The sequence below is a fragment of the Amphiura filiformis genome, chromosome 12 (assembly GCF_039555335.1).
Source record: "Amphiura filiformis chromosome 12, Afil_fr2py, whole genome shotgun sequence".
In the NCBI taxonomy this organism is placed as follows: domain Eukaryota; kingdom Metazoa; phylum Echinodermata; class Ophiuroidea; order Amphilepidida; family Amphiuridae; genus Amphiura; species Amphiura filiformis.
Window position 1 is genome coordinate 32,416,313 of NC_092639.1, and position 21,560 is coordinate 32,437,872.

At 37.6% G+C, this 21,560-nt stretch overlaps 1 protein-coding gene across 2 annotated transcripts; it reads left to right on the forward strand.

Moving 5' to 3' along the window:
* The first annotated feature begins 12,506 nt into the window (after positions 1-12,506).
* LOC140166078 (uncharacterized) lies at positions 12,507-20,328 on the forward strand. Of its 2 annotated transcripts, none has more exons than XM_072189460.1 (4): positions 12,507-12,606; positions 16,084-16,206; positions 16,811-16,899; positions 17,750-20,328. In XM_072189460.1, the coding sequence occupies exons 3-4, from the start codon at positions 16,895-16,897 to the stop codon at positions 19,125-19,127; spliced, it is 1,383 nt and encodes a 460-aa protein (XP_072045561.1). In that variant the 5' UTR covers positions 12,507-12,606; positions 16,084-16,206; positions 16,811-16,894; the 3' UTR covers positions 19,128-20,328. The 2 variants fall into 2 exon arrangements, with proteins under 2 accessions (XP_072045561.1, XP_072045560.1); XM_072189459.1 differs by lacking the exon at positions 12,507-12,606 and adding an exon at positions 14,552-15,053.
* The last annotated feature ends 1,232 nt before the right edge of the window (positions 20,329-21,560 follow it).

The window sequence follows — 21,560 nt, forward strand, 5'->3', positions numbered from 1 at the left end:
AATAGTCTGAAATTGACAATTGTATCTCGTGCTTCGAGCGCAAATGTCCTAGTAAAATCTAAGCTCGTCTCCCTCTAAATGTTAATGCTCCCGCAGTAACTGTCGATCTTACCCCTAAACCAAACAACCTGGCCACTTGAGTGTACATGTCTTCCTCTAGGTGAGTATGGGGCCTCCAAATTTTGGCCTGCCCCATGACCCCTAAGTCCTGACCACGCAAGATGGTCGATGAATTAGGGTGCAGATTTTTATGGTATGATTCGGTTCATGGCGTCAGCGATCGTGTTGGTGGCTTTACTGCAAGATCATTTTATAGGTCATCTTTGGTGAAAAGGCGGTCACAGGGTGCACCAGCCAGCTCATATCTTAAGGCATGCCCGTTGGCTTTCTTGTAGAGAAAGAGTCAATCGTGGAGGAGGATTTTCAGAGAGTGGTGAAGTTCAACATAGTCTGCACGAGGAAATGCTCTGAACAACCGATGTCGTGGTCGATGGTGATTGGAGAAAACATGTTTGGGGCATCAGTAATTATGAGATCCAGGCGGTTTCCATGTTGGTGGTTTGGCTTGTCGACAATTTGGGTAAACTCATGAGTACAGTATAATGTTGAAGGCTGCTTTCCCTTTGGTATCAGTGATAAACCTTCACTTGCAAAGAATTCGTGATATGAATATTTAGAGTTCAATTTGTAAAGTTCATTGCATCTGCTTCAATCAGCCATGAAGGTAACTTCAAGGTAACTTCAGGGAGTTCCACGATCAAAACTCAAAATCCCAAAAGCATACCAGAATGTATCAAAATGATTGGCACCCATCAGTTACTGGCGACTATGGGCAAACCTGTCAAATCAGAATGCAACATAGGATCCACCTTAGAATGTGTAGATTAAGTTGTAATAAAATGTCATATAACTATACATTCTGGTCCTTGCAATAGGATCCAATATTACTGAGAAGCAGGCTTTTCAATAAACTTTAATACTGTTGAGTACCACTCTCTGTAGTACAGTAACTCCTACAAGAACTCCAACTCCAATCAAAACATGTGGTACTGTATTATTTTTAATGGGGAATTTTAATTCATTCACTCGACAGAATGTTATCTATTTGTGAAACAAACCCCTGGATCTAATGAAACTACTGCTATGTTACAGTCACCCTGTTACACACCAGTAAAATCAACGCCGTCAACCATTTCATTCGAATACTACAAGCCATATTGGGACACTGATGGATGGATTATTGAGATATTTTATACATTATCTTGTGACGACATTTCGAATCAAACCAGCTTGGATCCAATAAAGTATGCTAATAGGAATGGCTGGGAACATTCACTTACTCATAATATCCATCACGATGGGTCATATTTTACGGTAAAAAAATTCTTTGTTTGTTGGTATCATGTATAAAATCAAGTACTATATACAGTAATGGACAAAAGTTTGGAATATATTTATTTTTGCATCAAATACAGTTTTCAATCATTATTAGGAACGGATTTATTGTTCCGGAGTAGTGCTCAGTTGAATTTAATTGAAAGATACAAATGTCCTTTGATGTTTACATGACACATTTTGTCAATTAAGCAAAGAATTACATGAGGGAGCGCATTACAATGGAAGGGTTCACACAATTGTGCAAACACTTTTTGGCGGTCTCTTTGTATTACAAAATGAGATTAAAGACACTGGCAAACTTTATTGTTTGAACTGTGGTATGTTCAGATAAGTCTCTTGCTTGAGAAAACACAACTCAATATTTGGTGTGTCCACCCCTTGCCAGCTCAAGTTCACGTATGCGACGTGGCATTCCCTCGACCAGGTTTACCAAGGTTCCTTGTGAAATATCTCGCCAGCAAGCAATGAGGGCGTGTCTAAGTTCCTGCAGGGTGATTGGTTGGTTGGCCATATTACCTAACCTGCGAGATACTTCTGCCCATAAGCAGTGTACTTCTATTTTATAAGTGCGCGTTTATAAATACGCACGTGACCCATGGGCACGATAAATCAAGACCAGCAAGCATGACCAAATCCTCATGAATTGACCACTATACAGAAAATGATAGGAACTCTGCAGATAAAAAATATCATCAACTATTAATTGAATAGCAAAATAATTACACATGGGGGGTTCCGAATTTGTAATATGTTATCAAAAACAAAATTTTGAAAGTATTTGACGACGGAAAAATATTCAACGACGGAAACCTTTACAATAATTATAATCACAAAGTTGAACAAACAGTAGTCTCATGTCGTTTCGCCTTTGCATTCAAATGTATAGGAAGACCACCTGCTATGTAGAAGATCACTTCGAGATTTACTGTCTATAAGCTGTTATGGCAGCGCGGAGGTGGTCACGTGCGTATTTATAAAAGCGCATTTATAAATATAACCGAAGTACACTGATAAGTTCTCTAAAGGGTTCGTATCCGGGCTCAAAGCCGGCTAGTCCAGGTGTTTTGCATTCTCATTTTCAAGGAAGTCCCTCACGCGCCGGGCTCTATGCGCCGTGGTGTTGTCCCCTTGGATCACGAAATTGTTCCCGAAGCCTCTTCTTTGCAAACAGACGCATAATTGTATCAAGAACATGCAGGTATTGGTCCTGGTTCATGTGTCCTTTTAGCATGTAGAGGTGCGATTTCCACCTATTGTGAATGCTCCCCATATTAGAGGAGGAACCGGGCCTCGTCACTGTAGATCATATTACCCCAGTGGCTTACTGTTAAATTGAAATAAAAATTATAATGTGTCTCTGTGACCAACGCAAGCGCGCATGCCGATGTATTTACAGAAGTATCGACTTTCTTATTGGTCGTCTTGTGCACAAACCTGCACTAACCAGTCTATTGTTCACACGTTTCCTGGTAACAGGCGCGTTCATGGAGCCATTCTGTTCGTAGCCGAGATGTAGGCTTCGTGCAGCCATTGCGGCAAAGTCTCAGGAGAGATCGGTCTTCCCTTACGGTTGTCTTTCGGGGCCGACCTGACCATGGTCTAGGTGTAGTAGTTCCGGTCTCTCGACGTCTCTTCAAAATTTTAGAAACGGCACCTTGTGTAATTCCGAAAACGGCACCAATATCTTTCTGTTTGTAGCCGCGATTACGTAAGTTAATGACGCGGGTGTAAGCTAATGCAACCTTATGAATCATATCGCTAAAACAACCGCGAAAAGGATACCCGATGGTTTATTAGACTTTTGCAGGGTATGTTAGTTTAATAAGGTACATTGCAATCGTGTAAAAAAACATTTAGAAAAATATTGATGACGTCTTCCTCAGCAAATGTTACAATATGTCTTTAAATAATAACACAAGAATGGCTCTTAGAATTTTGTTAAAAACAGTTGAATAGTGTCAACATTAAGGGTTACGATTGTGACAATAAACATTTCGGGTTATTGAACTAAATCCGTTTTTCCATAACTGAATCGTTGTCACCTTGCAAAAGCTACCTCCCTCCATATACCATATACCACTACACTTCTCAACGTACATCCATACATCTTGGTGGGTGGGTTTTAGCAACTCGCAAATTTGAATATTTTTGTTCCATTTCTTTTCAGACATTCCCAGCAAACACAAAAACGTTTTAAAAACGTTTTAAATAAGTTACATTTTGGCTTTTGGTTTAGGTAAAAACGTTTTAATAACATTAAAATGTCGGGTTATATAAAGGCCATGAAAACACATTACAACAATATTTTTAAAATGTGTTCAAAATACTATTGTAAACTATTTTTGCAAACATTTTTTGCCAAATATTTTGTCAACACTTAAATAACATTATATGAAAATAGTTGCACCCAGCCAACACAGAAATGTTCTTAAAATGTTTTTCTCAAAACGTTTTAATAACCTTTAAATGCGGGTTATATAAAGGTCATGAAAACATTTTCAAAACGTTATTGCAAATATTTAGGCAAACATTATTCACAAACTATTTTTTCAACCGCAAAATAACATTCTGTAAAAATGTTTTTGTAATGTTATTAAAAGGCTTTTATACCCTTTATATAACCCGACATTTAAACGTTTTCTGTAAAAAAATTTGTGTTTGCTGGGCAGATTTTATCAAAAAATGTTATGAAAACATTTTATACCCTTAATACACCCTTTATACATGTATAACCCGACATTTAAACGTTTTCTGACAACCTTTTATAACCTTTTGCGAATGATGTCGAAAACGTTTTGTGTTTGCTGGGTTGTTAATGAATAATGCTAAAAGTGACGAAAATTGTATGTTTCCATAAGTTCACATACCGACAGTATTTGCCGAAATTTTTGCCCTCCCCGCGCGCTTACAGTCTTTAAAATTTGCCATACCAACACTCTACTTAAATGACTTACATGCCATAGTTGCTATTACATTATTTTTGCCTTAGAAAAGTATAATGAACCATTTGAATTGCCATGCTTACAAATTGTAATGTTTACATAATTACATTACAGGTGCTGATAAGAGCTAACATGTCGGAAAGAGCCGGTAACGAGTCAAAAATGGGAATAGGCGTTAACAACATAGCAGTCAGTGAGTAGCATACCATTTTCGATCAAGACTTAAAAGAATGCATGTGTATTCAAGTTTAAACATAAATTAATTGGCATATGCTCTCCGCACATCGTCATCATCCCTATATCTTCGTGTCAAAAATTGCAGGGATAGTACAGCGAATCCTCTCGTTTTTCAACAGCTACGCATGGCGATTTTGTTCGAGATAGGCCGAGCGACTCAGGCTAAGCATACAATTTACACCATATGACTATCATATGAGATACCACAGAGTTTCTATATTCTACACATTATTACGATTTGTGCATGCTCTAGTACCCCATATGATGTTGCTATTACAAGAAAAATCGATTTGTTTTCAGGTAAAACCCAGGTTTTGTTTCCAGTACATAACTTTAACTTACACTATAACTTGAAATGCAATACACTAATTAGCGGCGACTGCTGTTTGTTGTGTATATATTTTACTGCATTTTGTCTAGGTATAAAGGAATATAGGTATAAAGGAACACGTTTAGCCCATTCAGTTAAGATCCAGGTGCAAGTCCTATAACACAATTCATATGTAAACTTTCTTTATCTGTGTCAATAATAGAATATTGATTTCAACGGAGTATGGAGCTGTATGGAAAAATATTTATAATACAGGGTGTTGACACTGTGCTCCGTGGATTCAGGGGATGATGGGTTATCATTTATTACGTTTGTACATTTTCCATAAAGGTAATTAATATAATTATTTCTGACAGGTAATATTATTCCGTCGACGCAAATACCGCCCTCACCGATGACATCAAATCTAGCAAGCAGCCAATCACCCTCACCGATGATATCAAGTAGCCAATCACCAACATCAAAGAATCACTTGCCATCAACAGCACCAGTTACGCCAAGTCCAACAAACGTACTCGGTAAAATAATTTTTAAGTGTTTATATTTGGATATTTTGTGTAGGCCTATTGATAAATATGATGAGGATGATGATGATGTTGTTGATGATGGTGACGACGATGACGATGATAATAACGATCATTGGTTAATTTGCGTCACGAAAATTTAATTAATTATTGGGGCTTTTCTGTGTACCATCATATTAATCGTTTTCAAATGTACGATCCAACATGTCTGTAATAAAATATATAAAAAGTGATTTAACTTTCAGCATAAAATTGTAAAATATAGGCATACTATAATCTTTTATTTTCGACGAACGTATGCCTACACTTTTGCGACCTAAACTCCTCAAATCAAAAAAGTCCGCAGTTATGCAACCTGTTCTCCATCAAAATCTGATCTTGTTAAGGCATGGAGTATGGGCGAACTTGAAGTACAGGTATCTGGAGAGGGGAAGCAACTAGTTCACAGCGACATGTAATAACTGGGCCGCCAAGTGCGAATATGTATTTATTTTGGAAGGTTCGTGTTTGTTTTAAATTTTGGGGCGTTTTTCCAATGATATTTTTGGTGATATTTCAAAAAAGCGATATGCCAAAGACAACTCTTTGGGCACATACTTTGTTATTGCTATTGCACCTCTTTTCCACATACCTACACTACTCCAAGAAATTAGAGGAACAAACCTATATTTCATGTTTTCATCAAAGATAAAACTTAAATACATTGAAAAATTGGTTCAACTTCATTGCAGACAAATTCCATTGTTTGCTAGACATAATGACTAATGAAAAAATGTGTTTCTCCAATCAGCTGGCCCTCAGAGTATCTGAGTGTCCAATTGAATACATGAATACAAAACCCACCCAAGTCCATGGGAAGTGATTTTGAGAGAAAAACCTGTGTATCATTTTAATTCCTTAAGTTACATTTACCTGGTCAATATGGTAAGTTATACGTGCAAATGGGTGTGTTAAACTGTATAAAGTATGACGATTAGCATTTCAGGGACTTTGTAGGGTTCATTTTAAATTTTGGACTTGGGTGGTTTTTGAATCATATACAAAGACAACAACGTTGGAATGAGATTACCACTAGTAAGATAATACAAAATAAAGCACACAGGTATGTATAATGTTGATAAGCATTCTGCCATGTAATATAAATCACACACGTTCCTTTATTAAACCAATTTTTTTTTCAAAAGTCACTCTCCAGCAATGAATGTGTTACAAGTGGACTTTTATACATACTGGATTTCAATCAATGTGTTACAAGACTCAAATCACGGAATTGGGTGGTTCTTTCATACATGCTATTTCTCACATGCTCAATAGACACAGATGACGAATTTGAGTTGTTCATTCATACATATGACAGGCCTATGTATAGCAACAATTTCCCATGCTTAACTCCATTTGGCCAACGTATGGACTTGGGTGGGTTTTGTATTCATATATTCAATTGTCAAATTTTGGCATTATTTTTGCTTACAAAAGGTTCTCCTAACCTAAACAGTTTTGAAATCAAAATCTTCACAAATCATTCTTAAATGGTGCCTAGTAATGGGTATGACCTCCTCGGGCTGCTATACACTCTTCACAACGTCGAGGTATGCTCTGGATCAGGGTGCGGAGAGAGTCCTGAGGAATGTTCATCCACTCTTCAATCAGAGCATCTCTTAGTGACTGGACATTGTCTGGAACTTGTTGCCGTTGTCTTACCCGTCTACCAAGCATGTCACAAGCATGTTCTATTGGATTCAGGTCAGGTGACCTTGCAGGCCAGTCCAGAGTCTCAATTCCCTCATTGTCCAGGAAGTTCATCACAACACGAGCGATATGTGGACGGGCGTTATCCTGCATAATAATGAAATGTTGACCAATTGCACCAGCAATGGGGACAACAACAGGTCTCAGTACCTCATCTCTGTATCTTACACCCGTCAGTGAGCCTCGGTCTATCACAATAAGGTCCGTACGTCCGTTCAAACAGATCCCTGCCCAGACCATGACGGACCCACCTCCAAAATGATCAACTTCAACAATATTACAGTTAGCATATCGTTCTCCTTGACGTCTCCATACCCTCACACGCCTATCATTGGTGGAAACAGTGAATCTGCTCTCATTTGTGAACAGTACAGGGGTCCAATCACCATCTTGCCAATGTTGGTGATTTCTGGCAAAGTCAAATCTGGCTCTGCGGTGCCGTGGGATCAAAATGGGACCTGTTGCAGGTCTTCTAGCGTTCATTCCGTCTTCATACAAACGACTACTTTCCGTTTCATTGCTCATATACGCACACCAGCCCCTCTGCGGAAGTCCATATTTATGGATCTTGCTGTACTCTGGCGGTTCCGACGAGCAAGCAACTGGAGATAACGGTCTTGCCGGGGGTTGTGATACGTCTGCGGCCTTGGCCTGGTCTTCTGCCATACAGACCATCTTCCAGGTAGCGATGATATGCACGATTAATGACACTGGGGGATACCCCAAGCTGCTCAGCTGCATAACGCTGTGCGTGACCTGATGCAAGCATCTGTACAACCCTAGCAACCTCAACCTCGGTCAATTCGCCATTAACAACATCCCACATGCTCAGAAGACTGAGCGGTACCAGTAGAAATTGGATTAACATGTTGGAATGAAGAAATCTGAGAAAAGCTTATGGAGTCTGCTTTACATAAAATCAGTGCTTTGAGTGAACACATGGATGTCCAAGGCCGTAAGTCCTTGAAGACATGCATGATTTCACATTTGACTGTCCAGTATTGCTAAGATTACAATAGGCTACACCTGGTATACAAATGACATGTCCTTGATGCTTTCTGTTGATGCAATACCCAGTTAAAGTTATTACATAATCTTGTTCCTCTAATTTCTTGGAGTAGTTACCATTCGCTTTGGTGATTTACTAATATTATATATTTTGTGACTGCAATTTGGCGTTTTCAATGCATTTTAAGGGATCTGGAATGAGCGTTTTGAGCGTTTCGACAGTATTTTTTATGGAACATGAGAGCACCTCAGACGTATCGAATTGCATTTTGAATACGAAGCATGTCTTTCTGATATCAAATAATTTACATTTTTTGAAAATCACGATATAATACAAATTTTGACCTTTCATATTGAAGATATGGATTTTTTTTCCCAAAAAGACCTAATTTTTGTTGGTGTTTTGGGTACAAATCCATATCTTCAATACGAAAGGTCAAAATTTTCAATTGATCGTCGGCTTTTCATCCCACCTACATACACGTTAAGTATAAATCATCAGATTTATAAAGTTTACTTCGAGTACTGTTAAATATCAAAAATATCAATTTTTAATGATTTGCAAAAAATGTGTATTACATTGCGAATTTCAAAAATCAAAATTATTTGATATCAGAATGACATTCTTCGTATTCAGAATGCAATTCGATATGTCTGATGTGCTCTAATGTCCCACAATAAATACTGTCCAAACGTTCATACCCTTCCCTTAAGCTTATCATGAAATTAAGAAAAATATCTGGTCACGCTCCTTTTAGAATTTTTATTTACCTGATCGTCGGCTTTTGAAGGCAGCAGAATGCAGATTGGCTCACGATAGATGTCGTATTCTATTCAATTTAGAGTGTTTGGTAGCAAATTTGGTAGCAAATTAGAGCTAACAATTCTGCACACAACCCTGTCAATCAAATTGCCATAACAAGATCAGGTTTGGTGTAGGACGGGTTACAAAAATGCGGACTTTTTTATTTGAGGTGTTTATATGGGTGCATTATTAGGTATGTCCGTCACAACATCACAAGTACTAATAATATAATCAAATTAAGCCATAATGTACGATCTTATGATATCAAGTGTTTTTTTTTCAAACCTTACACCCAAATGGAATCAACCAAATGTGTTGTGTTTGTAGTTCAACAGACATTAAGTCCCCATAGAACTTGGAGTTAAACGGCCAAAATAGCCACTGAGGTTTCTTTCAATCTAACTTTTCCTGACAGTTTTTACTAAATATTATTTCAGTATTTTGGACAAAATCTATTAGGTGGTATAACCCCCCCCCCTGGTGCGACCATAATTAACTTACATTGTCTGTTCATCTTCCAAAAATATTTAAATTCAAGAATTGTTTGTATTAACGAGAATGTTTCGTTATGTAAGTAACATCCCGTAACAGGTCCAAGAAGTGCATTTTCAATTCTGTCGTTAAAGCTTGTTTAAATCACCTTCTGAATTATTATCATTATTAATATTATTATTATTTTTATTGTTATAGTAATTTCGCTACCATTAATAGGGGCAGTGATTCTTGCAGTTTTTATATTTGCATTAATCGGATACAACAACAGACGGTAAGTTGCAAAATGAGAGTGGATTTTGAACATCTATTTTTTTTACTCTAAAGTCCAGAGGTTTCGGTTAAGCAAGTTTATATGCGACACGACCTTGTACCAACTCGTCTGCTTTATCAATATTTTAGAACTTACCGTTTTCTTTACATAAATCTTTTACATGCATCGTTTTTCAGGAAAAACACCAATAGGGGCTACAAGAGAGAATCCGCCGCTGAGAAAAACGATCAAAAGAGAGATCCCGAAAAGACACTTTCGGTTATATATGCAATGCCAGAGAAGAATGAAGGGAATGGTACCGACAATCAGGCGTTTATTCATTCAGAAGAACCGACTAGCAAGATTGAAATGCAAAATGATAGCAAGCAGAAAAGGGACCCTGAAAAGACAATATCGGTCGTTTATGCAATGCCAGAGAAGACGAAAAGAGAAGAAAAGGATGGTGTTGACAACAAGGCCTTTGTTCATTCTGAGTCGACGGATAATGCCTCGGAAGAATACGAGAGCGTGCAAGCAAACGCTGCATCTTCTGTTTCACTCCATAAATCTCAAAAAAGTACCGATAATTTGTCAGAAAAAGAGATGGCTCCTGAATATGCCTACGCTTCAGTGTCCGAAGATTCTCGCGTCGATGAAGATGCCGCTGTTCTTTATGAAGATGTAAAACAAGCTTCTGCACAAAATGCTGATTCGCGAGTCACATCTCAACCACGACCGGCTGATGATGGCCAGTCGGGATGGGTTGAAAACTCAATTTATTCAAGCAAATGACAGATTCCTATACGTGCCAGTGCTACAAAACGGATTTTGCAAAACGTTTTACTACCGGGTTAAGACCCAGTATACAGTACAATTATTATAGTTTTGTTTTTCGTTGCCACAGAAGTTGCGTATTCGGAACTCCATAGCGAGTTTCTTATTTTCCCCAGCGATTTTCGGTCTTGTCTGCAGATTTCCCCTCAAATAATTAGGTCAATTTGTTACGGAGCTTTGTTCTGCTTCTCGGCGTTTGTCGCTGTGATAATTGCTGCGGCAACAATTACACAAAACATCACACTATATTTTGGCCTTTAATGACGGTAGTACATATCTTCTACACGTACGCCAATTGAATCAATTCAAAATCACTAAACTGTAACTGTCACAATTGACGTACTCTTTAGAAGTTAGTGTTGGCGTAAAAGTCGCAATTACTCAACAGTCACTGGTGTACCTTGGTTTGTGTTATGCTTTTAATGTAAAAAAAACCCTTAGTTGTATTATGTAATTATATGTTTGATATGTCGTTGAGGGGTTTTGTGGGGAGGGGTGTGCCATGTGTATTGGCTTTAGGTGATTTAAGTTTTGTGGGTATGGGGTGTGTATTTATAGGTAGGATTAGGGTGAGTGCATGGGATGTATGTAGGGGTGGTGTTGTGTGTGGGGTATATGTGTATCGTGTTTGTGTGGGGTGTTGACAGTTGGGTTTAGTGGGTATATATGTGCTATGTGTATGGTGTGGTGGGGTGTAGGTGTGTGGTATGTGGGGCGTTGAGGTGTTTGTGGGTATATGTGGTGTGTGTGTGCTGTTATGTGCGTTCTTACTTTCCTCCAGAGTGCGTAGTTATTAATATTATATAAATGTACTTGCTGCTACTTACTTAATTGTCTTTCTAAAACTTTGTTAATAATATACTCCTAATACAATCTGTATCAAAACGATCTGTATACATTTCCTGTGAATAATGGCACGACTAGACTGCCGTATCTTAATTTAATGTTAGATACACTTTAACAACTTATCACTTCTTCTTACCCTCTATGTATTTTACACGAAATTAGGGTTAGGTGTCAGGTTAGGATTAGGGTTAGTTTATGGTTAGGGTTAGGATTAGGGTTCGGATTAGATTATGGTTAGGGTTATGATTAGCTTACACGAAATAATTACATGAAGAATCCACCCGACTTCCAGACAACCGATCATGTTGATACATTTCGTATGCAATGTTCAGCTTTTTAATAATAATTAATGAAACAACTATAAAAAAAAAAACCCATTAGATTCAAACCTAATAATATCGGTTATCTGAGTATTGAAAGTATTTTAATACTTTCAATAGGCCTATATACTTTCAATACCCAGATAACCGATATTATTAGGTCGCACGTAATAAGATATCTTTTCTATTTATTTTTATATTGTGTTACATTATTTTGAGAAATTTTAGATTATAAGGAAAAATGTACATAATATTATTGGCTTTCTATACAAAGTACTGTTTTATTTTAATATCATTAATCATTAAATAAACATGTTAAAACGACCATTCTAAACATATTTATAAATCGAATCTATTGGAAATTGAAAAAGAAAACCTTTGAATTCTCACTTCCCTGGCTAACAAGCATAAGTGTTTCAATAATGTTAAGGGCTCGGTCACCCACCTTTGCACAGTAATTTTTTGTGGTACCTGAGAGCACATCAGACACACCAAAATGCATACGAGGAATACGAAGGTCACAGAGCGGGAGAGCCCTTAAACATAAAAGAAAAAGTATGTTTAAGGGAATTCCCCTTTTTCTTTATGTTACCAATATGAAACCAGGAAGTGACTCTATTAATTGCAATCAACCTTGTCATTAAAACTAGGCATCGGTTTCTATGATTGTTAGCGGTTATATCTTTAAGAATAAATAATTGTATCTAGGGTTATATTTTAAAACTAGTGTCTTATTTGTGTGATATAGACTGAAATGCGATAGCTTATTTACTGGAATAATATTATTTGCATTTGTATGCTGTACTCTTCTCAACTGGATTAATTTCGGTTTTTCAGGACAAATATTGCAACATTCACGGTGAGCTGGTAAGTATCATTCTGTTGTCAATGTATTGTGTTTGAAGTGTACTGTTGATTCTTTTTAAAGTGTGTGAGATGAAGAATCGTTTTCATTAAAGATTTTGTGATATTGTCAGGAATTGCAACTGTCAGTGTGTCTTTTATTATGAATCATTGTAAAATGACTCATAATCATCACTTCAAGATAAATATAATTTTTTGATCATCATCATCAAGATCACGACAAATCTCACCATACAAGATGGGTTGTCAAATCTTTGATTAGGTCTAAGAAAAAAATGATTTGTATTGCTCTTTTCGACCGACCCTAAATTCTGAAAAAATAGAGTCGCATTTTTTTGTATATTATTTGTTTGTTTGTTTTTTGGGTTTTTTTTTAGAATGTGAGAAGTGAGGGGGGGTATACTGTGTGGGCCGGGTAAAGGGGATGTGCGGCTCAGTAGGCATGGTAGGATAGAGATCATGTTCTCAAGTCCAGCAAAGGGTTGCAAACAGCGTTTAATTGTTTAAGAGCCCTAATGGGTTACATTATGATTTAGCTGGTATGTTTTGTACCTTTCTAGGGGCGTAAATCCTTCTTGAAAAGTGGGCGACACAGATTTGTTGAAAGTGGACTTTAGCGCATCATGCAACACGTCGCAGAGTGTGTGAGGAGCCTATCTAACAGTGGCGACGCCAGGAATTTTTCCGGGGGCATTGTGGGGCCAACGTGAATTTCAGGGGGGCAAAATCAACCAATTTTGCGCAAAATTACCGCAAAAAGGTGAAATTTTCGTAATGTTTGGTTTTTACTGGGGGGGGCATGAGTTCTGACTGGGGCATTTTCCCCTCATGCCCCCCCGTAGCGCCGCCACTGCTATCTAAGACTTTGGATTTTTTAAATGAAGCCCAAATTTAAAGCCATTTGGTGTACAAAGTACATTTAAACACTATTATTGGATAAAGTAGACACAAACCTCAAAACATGACAGTCTACTAGACTTGTGTATGGAGGGGTTCCTTATGTGGGATGGGGGGAGCTCCCCCTCAATTTTTTTGTTGAAAATGAAGCCATATGATATTTACACTATTATTTTATAGTACCACATACCTCAACAAACTTGTGTCGTGCCCCCTCAGTTTTTAGAACAAAATGAAGTTCCAATTGAAGCCACTTGGTGCATATTTTTACACATAAACCTTTAACCATGTTAACATATAAACGAACAGGGGTGTGCTTGTGACTATTAATAACCACCCCTGTCCCCAGGATTGACACCCTTTTACATAGGCGTAGATCCGGGGGATGGGGGATTTATCCCCCAATATTTTGCCAGGGGATGCTCCATACAATCATCCCCCCCAATGTTGATGCCTGAATATAAGTTTCTGACCAAATTAACCTCATATTTGCCCATTTTAGCCCCAAAAGTACAAATTTTCGCGCGCTTCGCGCACATTTATTCCACTTTTGCACCATATTTCATCAGTTTAGCTTAAAAATAGCAAAATTTTTCACGCGCTTCGCGCGCATTTGTACCATTAACTTATTCTGTCGTCAAAAGGTGCTGCTTTCACTATACTTCAAGAATTTTTTCCAACCCCATCCCCCCCCCCAATGTCAAAAAGAAATCTACGCCACTGCCCTTTTAACATATAAAACCCATTGTGGTTGTGATGTTTTGCGTATGCTCCGTTTTTACTTTGAGAAATTGAAACTCGTAATTATTTCCATACTTGGGGAGAGGATTGTTTTGGAAAGAGTATATAGCCTACCAATGTCATCACATGAGATGACAAGCTGTTAGCTTAGGACCGTTCAATATATACGCCAGAGGAGGGGAATTGGAATTTTAATGGGGGAATCCGAAATTTGTTTGGGGTCCTAAGGGAGAATCTGATTTTTTTATTTGAACCAAGAGCTTAGTTTTATCAGGAAAGTTGAGAAAGTTTATATTTTTCGTTTCTCTAAAACAAAATATCAAATGGTGAAATATTTGGAAATAATGAATACTTTTTTGACCGGCAATTATCCAGGACCAGGGCGGGTAACGGGAAACTGAGAATCGACTTTCATTAGCCTAACCGAGTTAAACAAATAAACAAACATAACATCCCATAAAAGTTAAAATCTCAGAATATGCGGGTACTACGTTTATATTTGGTAGGGCAGACGGTTGACCTTTGCCCTGTCACGCACCACTAAGCAAATAAATGTTGGTTCATATGACGCTCAGTAGGGTAACTGTACTGATCCCAATAAACTTCACAAATTTATGTATTGGGTGTTTTTATGTATACATATCACAAGGAAGTACAAAGTTTACTTCATGAAATTCATTATCACAACGGCTGTTTGTTTCCCAGGCAATTCAGTGTACTAAACTTCTGTACAACAATTAAAGGTCATAATATGTGTTGCAGTTCACCCAGTATGTAGCTGACAATTAATTCGTGGTATTTGTACCTCCAAGGTAGGTGGTTTGATATTTATATTTATTTAAATCTTACTGAGGTATTCAGAAGCAGAAAATCACCATGTAGAGTATTTTTGATCAAAATTGTTAGTGCTGCATCTTCATGTAAACATCGCTACTGCTTCATGTGCTAGGTTTAATAAATAATATAACAGACGAAGACGTCTTCATTACATCAATCTTAACACACCTGTCACGTCATGCTATTGGTTTTCACTTTTGGTCAATTATTATTTACGAAAGAATAACTATAAAACTATAGTGAGTGTTTACGAGGTGCAGAAATGTTTTTCACTCTCTAATCCAGGATGAAATCCGGGATGCAACCAAGGCAATGTCATCCGCTGATCCGAATTTCTCACTAATATAAACATAACATAGGTCCTGGATATTTAGACCAATTCGATCAAGACAGTAAACAGTTGCGGTGATATGATGTTGCCTTGTCTCACTCCTACGCTATTATAGTCGTAGTTCAGATATGTGCGCGATGACTTCTGAGATTGACTTGCACTAAACATTGCGAGGTTTTGAAAATGGATTTAAGGAGTCTGATTATCAGAGTTTCAGTGCAGTGCCAGAGCTCAGGTTCCAGCAATTATATTTGTTTTTCCAAAATCAAAACATGGATTATTTATCTATTACGTTGATTTTGGTAGGTAATCACTTTGCATTGGCTAACCGTTGCGTTTACGTTGGATTGTGAATTTGGTTAATTTCTCTCTTGATACTGTTTAGCTTCCCATTGTATTGAAAATTCTGAACACGTTGCAGGAATTGACACTGACACGATATTAATTATTTATTTTGCTGTCCATCTTGTAAATTTTGCGACCATGTGCAATTTCCTACGTCAATACTGCACAGATAGACCCGGGAAGCTCCGGGAGCTAGACGATTACCATGTTTTCACCATGTCAGATAATCCCATCCACACAAAACGTGTTGTGGACCCTTATTAATATTATTTTGTTATACTTTCTATCATTTTGTTATTATTTCTCGTTCTTACTTCTTTTGCATTTAGGTTCAGCACAAACTCAAAATAATTTAACACATTTAGCAGTTCAGCTAGTTGGACCAGTTTAAAGCAGAAACTTCAAATGGAATTCATACCACGAGCTGAATATCCAAGGTATACTAACGGACTGTAAGTTTTCATTTTTTGTCATACTGATCCTATACTCCTCCTTCTCTTGCTCCTCCTCCTCATCATTCATCATCATCATCATTATCGTCATCATCATCGTCGTCATCGTCCGATCATCATCATCGTCATCGTCATGCATCACAATTCATCATCATCATTTTTCCTACGGCATATAAACAATCAAACAAACGTGCGTATTACCCCCAAACGACTTAAGCTTATCGTAGAGCCATAATTTGCTTGTGTTAGTGACACAATTGGTATCCCAGCACCGTATGCCGCCCATCAAAATGACCACGGAGGTTGATTTTGCGAGGACACGCTCACATTATAACGTCATAGCGATATTATGTTCGGATGTTTGTTCTTTTTTTGGTATCACTGGATAGAGAAGACGCATAGCTATACATTAGGCGAAAATTGGCCGAATGTCCAACTTACAGTTTTCGTCTAATTCTTCGATGTTACAATACTTTTGTGTGTGCTTTACCATTGTTTGAGCTTCGTCACATCAGGACTCAAGCGTATCTCCCCACGTAGGCAGTAGCCATGGCTTAAACAAACGAACAAATAACAGTAGACTACTATTTTGTATTTTTCTCAGAACTTGAGGACGACTGTCCGATACTTCAATCTTGGAGTTCGCCAATGATCACAGTCCAGTCAAATTACTTCTCACATATTCAATATGGGGTAAGTACTTCAGCAATTACTTCTTCCAAGAAAATAACTTATTTCTGATATCTCAATAATTGTATGATAAAACATTATATCTAATTGATCCGTTTATCTGATGTTCAATGTATTTACCTTTAGGTTTTGTACTGTAATGTGATATGAAAGAAGATTGTATTCCTTTTGATTTATTGCTTTTGAAACGGTTTATACGACATTTTGATTTTTTGATATTCTAAAAGTAGCAACTTGATTTTAGGTCAATATTCAAGGGTGCCGTTTTTATCGTTTTATTATAAATATTATTTTATTATTATTCGGATTTTTTAAATTTCCACAGTTCTATTGCATTCTGCTCAGGGAAGGTCAATTGCAAGCTATTGCAAGTAGAATTGCATTATGCGTTTTGCTAGTTCTTCTCATACCGTACAAGTCCATCTACAAGCATTATACCTCTAAATAAGTGTCTTTTGTAACTAAAGAGACGAAAGGCAGACACCCTCCACAAAAACATTACAATAGATTGGTATTACCCAACATACATGTGTGTACAGCCATTTGCATCAGTGATATAGTTGCTCAAACTCCAAAAATGTTTTTGGAGCATGTCTGCCTTTTTGTCTCATTCGTCAATTTTTTTTAAATCATATAGAGGCATGTAATATTCTTGTAGATGAATACTGTATTCCAGGACAATTTAATCTTGTTGCAATACTGATCCGTGATGTGTTTTGTGTTAAACATTCGAACTGCATTGTTTTAATAGGAGTACATATATCCATTATAGCACCTTTTAAGGAGAATCATAGAGCTGTTAACAAAGTATTAAAACTGAATGGGTCTTTTTGCTTTGTAATTTAATTTTTAGGTGCCGACAGTCTAACACAAAAGAAGATGTAGATACTGAAAAAGGTGAAGAGAAAATCAACGAACACAATCATGGGCAAACTCCAGACGTCCCAACGGGAAACATGGAAAAAGACACCCAACGTGATGAAAACAAAAACCAGCCTAGTCCAGACGACAAAACTATTTCTGAAACGGACACAAAACATGAAAAAGACAATTCAACTAGCGAAACGGCAAAGCAGAATGGATATGTGCCACCAGAAAGCATGGAGATGACCATCGAACTTGAAGAAGAGAGATTATCGGCGCTTTACGCAAAGCCTGACAAGAAATTAAAAGCAAATCATAAACCAAACGCAGATGATAATGAAATGAACCTAAACGATCACAATTCATCTAAGAGATCACATATGAACGCAGATGACGCGGAGACAAACGCAGTTGACGCGGAGAGAATACCAATGACTGGCAATCAGTCCGAAGACGAAAGTTCCGATGCAGTGCCTGAAGGACTATATGCGAAACCAAATAAAAAAGCAGATAAGACAATTGAGGAATATGTGCCGAGTAGTCAAGCTGACGAACCTGAAGATGACTACGCTACAATTCGTGACACGCAAAAACCCAGTGAACAAAATGCAACAGATGAAAAGTTTGAAAGAGATGCAGATTACGAAGATGTCAATCTTCGGGATGTTGCTCCTCCTCCTGTATCAAACGATGCGCCTCCGCGTCTTCCAACTGATAGCCTCACTAGACCTCCACGTAAGCCGATTTCGGAAGACGATGATATGGAGCCACCTTATGCGGAGAGTACCGTATTTGACACGAGAGGTCTACCAGATGAGAAATCAGATGCCAGTAAATCTGCATCTATTGACGAGGACACCGCACCCTATGCGCAAACTCAAATTGTACCGCTATCGGGGTCTTCGAGAAAACGCTTTAATTCTCATGAAGACGAGGAACCAATAGTAGAGCTGGGAAGCCCTGGTGTAAAAAAACCATCCATCCGGATGGCCGGATCAAAGCCTACTGAAATTGATATACCTGATTCGGATTACGAAAAAGTAGTATTGAATACTGAAAATGGCAAAGGAGGCCCTGATCTGTCAAAGACTACCAAGAGTGGTGACACAAATGACCAGTCGGGATGGGCACAGAACCCTATGTATAGTAGCGTGGATGACCCGACAAGAGATTCAAATTTTTACATGTCACAGGAGTTGTCTCCAGAAAGAGTTGCTAAGGCAAATCAAGGTAGTGGTCTTGCGACTGAAGAAGACGATTATGAAGAAATACGACGATCACTATTTGCAAATACTGATACCATGAACATATCACAGACTGAAACGCATACTATTGACGGTAAAGAAGTACCGGTCACCGAACTTTGAGGATTTGTCAATTTGCTAGCATAATACTTTTCATTATTTGTTCTAATGGTAAAAAACTAAAATAGCTTTTATCTGTCTACGATGAATGATAATCACGTTGTAAACCTTTGGATAATACCAAATTTCAGTACAAAGTGCAATTATATGGCTCGATATATGTCCTAGTTACTGAGTTAGATGTATATCTAAGTATATAGCGACTGCTCAGTGCCAGAAGTGGGTAAGTGCAATAGCTACCCCGGGTAGCTACCCTAGTACCCTGTGAACATTGTACTCATCTACACAAGGCAGCTATTGCACTTACCCACTTCTGGCACTGAACAGTCGAGAGATAACATAAGTTCCATGACATAATATGGCGTAGGGCACGTATCGCGGATCGATACAATGAAAGTATACCACAATCAATTTTCCGTCAAGTGATATACCTGTAAATACGCGAAACTTAAAAGGAGGGGGTATCAAAGACAATAAGGGATGTCATTCATAAATAGCAGTCCGTTCTGCAAAAAAGAAGGGTCATTAAGTTACGAAAATCAAGATTATATTTTAGATTAGATTAGATTATAATTTCGCAGCAATTTGCGTCAAAAGGAGTGCGTATGGGAAAGATGATTAGAGGCCAATGTCGTTGTGAGATTTGTTTTTTAAAAGGGGGTTATTTATTTGGCATGCATATGACGTCTGCTTTAACATGAAGGGTGTTTGCTTTTGCGGGTTGGAGTGGGTATGACCTGTCAAATGGGACATTTTTCCCTTCCTACCCCAAGAGGGCGCAAATAACGTAAACATGTATTTAAAAGTAAGTTCTCCATCAAAACAAAATCCCAAAAACAAACCCAAAATACGTTTAAAATGGTGATTCCTCTATCGGCATAGAGTTAGTCCACGTTTGACTGGGCGTTAACTGATTTGGTCCACAGTTAATTTCGTGTCCTCGTTTTCGGTCCTCAGTCTGTCAGCATGTTTTACCAGAAAGTGTGTATTTTGGGGCGATGTGATTATGTGAAGGTGTGTGTGAGGAGGGACGGTGTCAAGGGGTGTGTGGAGTGGGGTGGGTGAGTTGTTTGGAGGGGGGTTGTGTTTGTTTTTCCTCCCGGTTTATCTGGATAAAGACAGCTCGAGCACGTATATAACTCAGTCGTATTCTGAAATAAAAGTGAAAGACTTTTTCAAATTAAACAAATTTGAAATAAAACAATTTAGTTGCGGCATGCAACTTTAAATATCACGTGCACTTCTTGTGTGTTATCTTAACTATGATCTATGGAAAGTGAAGGAATATTGAGATACCGGTATGGAGTAGTCAAATACAAACCGCAAAAGAATTAAGGTACCCGTTATTTTCACCTTGTATATCCTAAACAAAGACAGAGTATGTCATAATTAGAACCAGCAGCAAAAAGCTGCATGTTTTAGCTCGGATTTAAGGCCTTGTTCATTAAAATCGGTCAAGAAATAAAAACATGGTGATCCAGAATCCCAAAGAAGATGCAAATTCAAAAGTTGCCGCTTGCTCCACTACTTGCCCTATTGATTTATACACAAAGCGTTCTTGCTTTCCATAGATTAGAACATTAAAATGCATCTTTTGATTTCGTTCCTTAATTGGATTTTAGATCACCGTTTCTTGAATTCTCAACCGATTGCAAGAAATGGGTTCTTAAACTAAAAGAACTAAAAGGTACTTAATTTTGGCTTAATTTTGGCTTAATTGGCTTAATTTTGTCATATTTGTCGTTGTGTACACTCATAGAAATGACTTGTTCGCCTTGTTGGCGCAATTCAAAAGGAGTAAGTTTGGACAACTCAAAAATAGTGTAAAAGTTACCAAAACAAAATTCATTTTAGTTATCCGAACTTAAAAAATGCTGAAAAAGCTCAAAAAGTTCCGTCAACTAATCAACTTTGTTGGCATTACTTAAAAAGTTGATGTAAGTCGTTGCGTCAACTTTTTAAGTAATGCCAACTTCTGAATTCAAGTTCAGGGAACTTGAACAAGGTTCAAAGAACCAATTAGTTGAGTTATTGTAACTCAACATGTAAGTTGATGTAACTCGTTCATATTAAGTTACTGGTACTTATTGTTTTGCGTTATTCCAATTTGGTACTTTGTTACTTAATTCACGTAATTGGATCATTTTCTGCACAATTAGCAGTATTCAAATATTTATTTTTGTAATCAGTGCAAAATTTTGTATACTATAGCACACCTCTAGAAAATTATGCTAACCTAGTTTCATTTTCTTAGTTGTAACAATTCAATAAAGTAAGTGCAAATGAGTGCGACCATCATGATGATATCGAGTCAGCGTTACTCAAAATTGTACGCGTTGGCATTACTCGGAAAGTTGACGCAACGACTTACATCAACTTACTGAGTATAAATGCAAACGAACAATTTCTATGAGTGTAGGATAATACAGGGTGAAT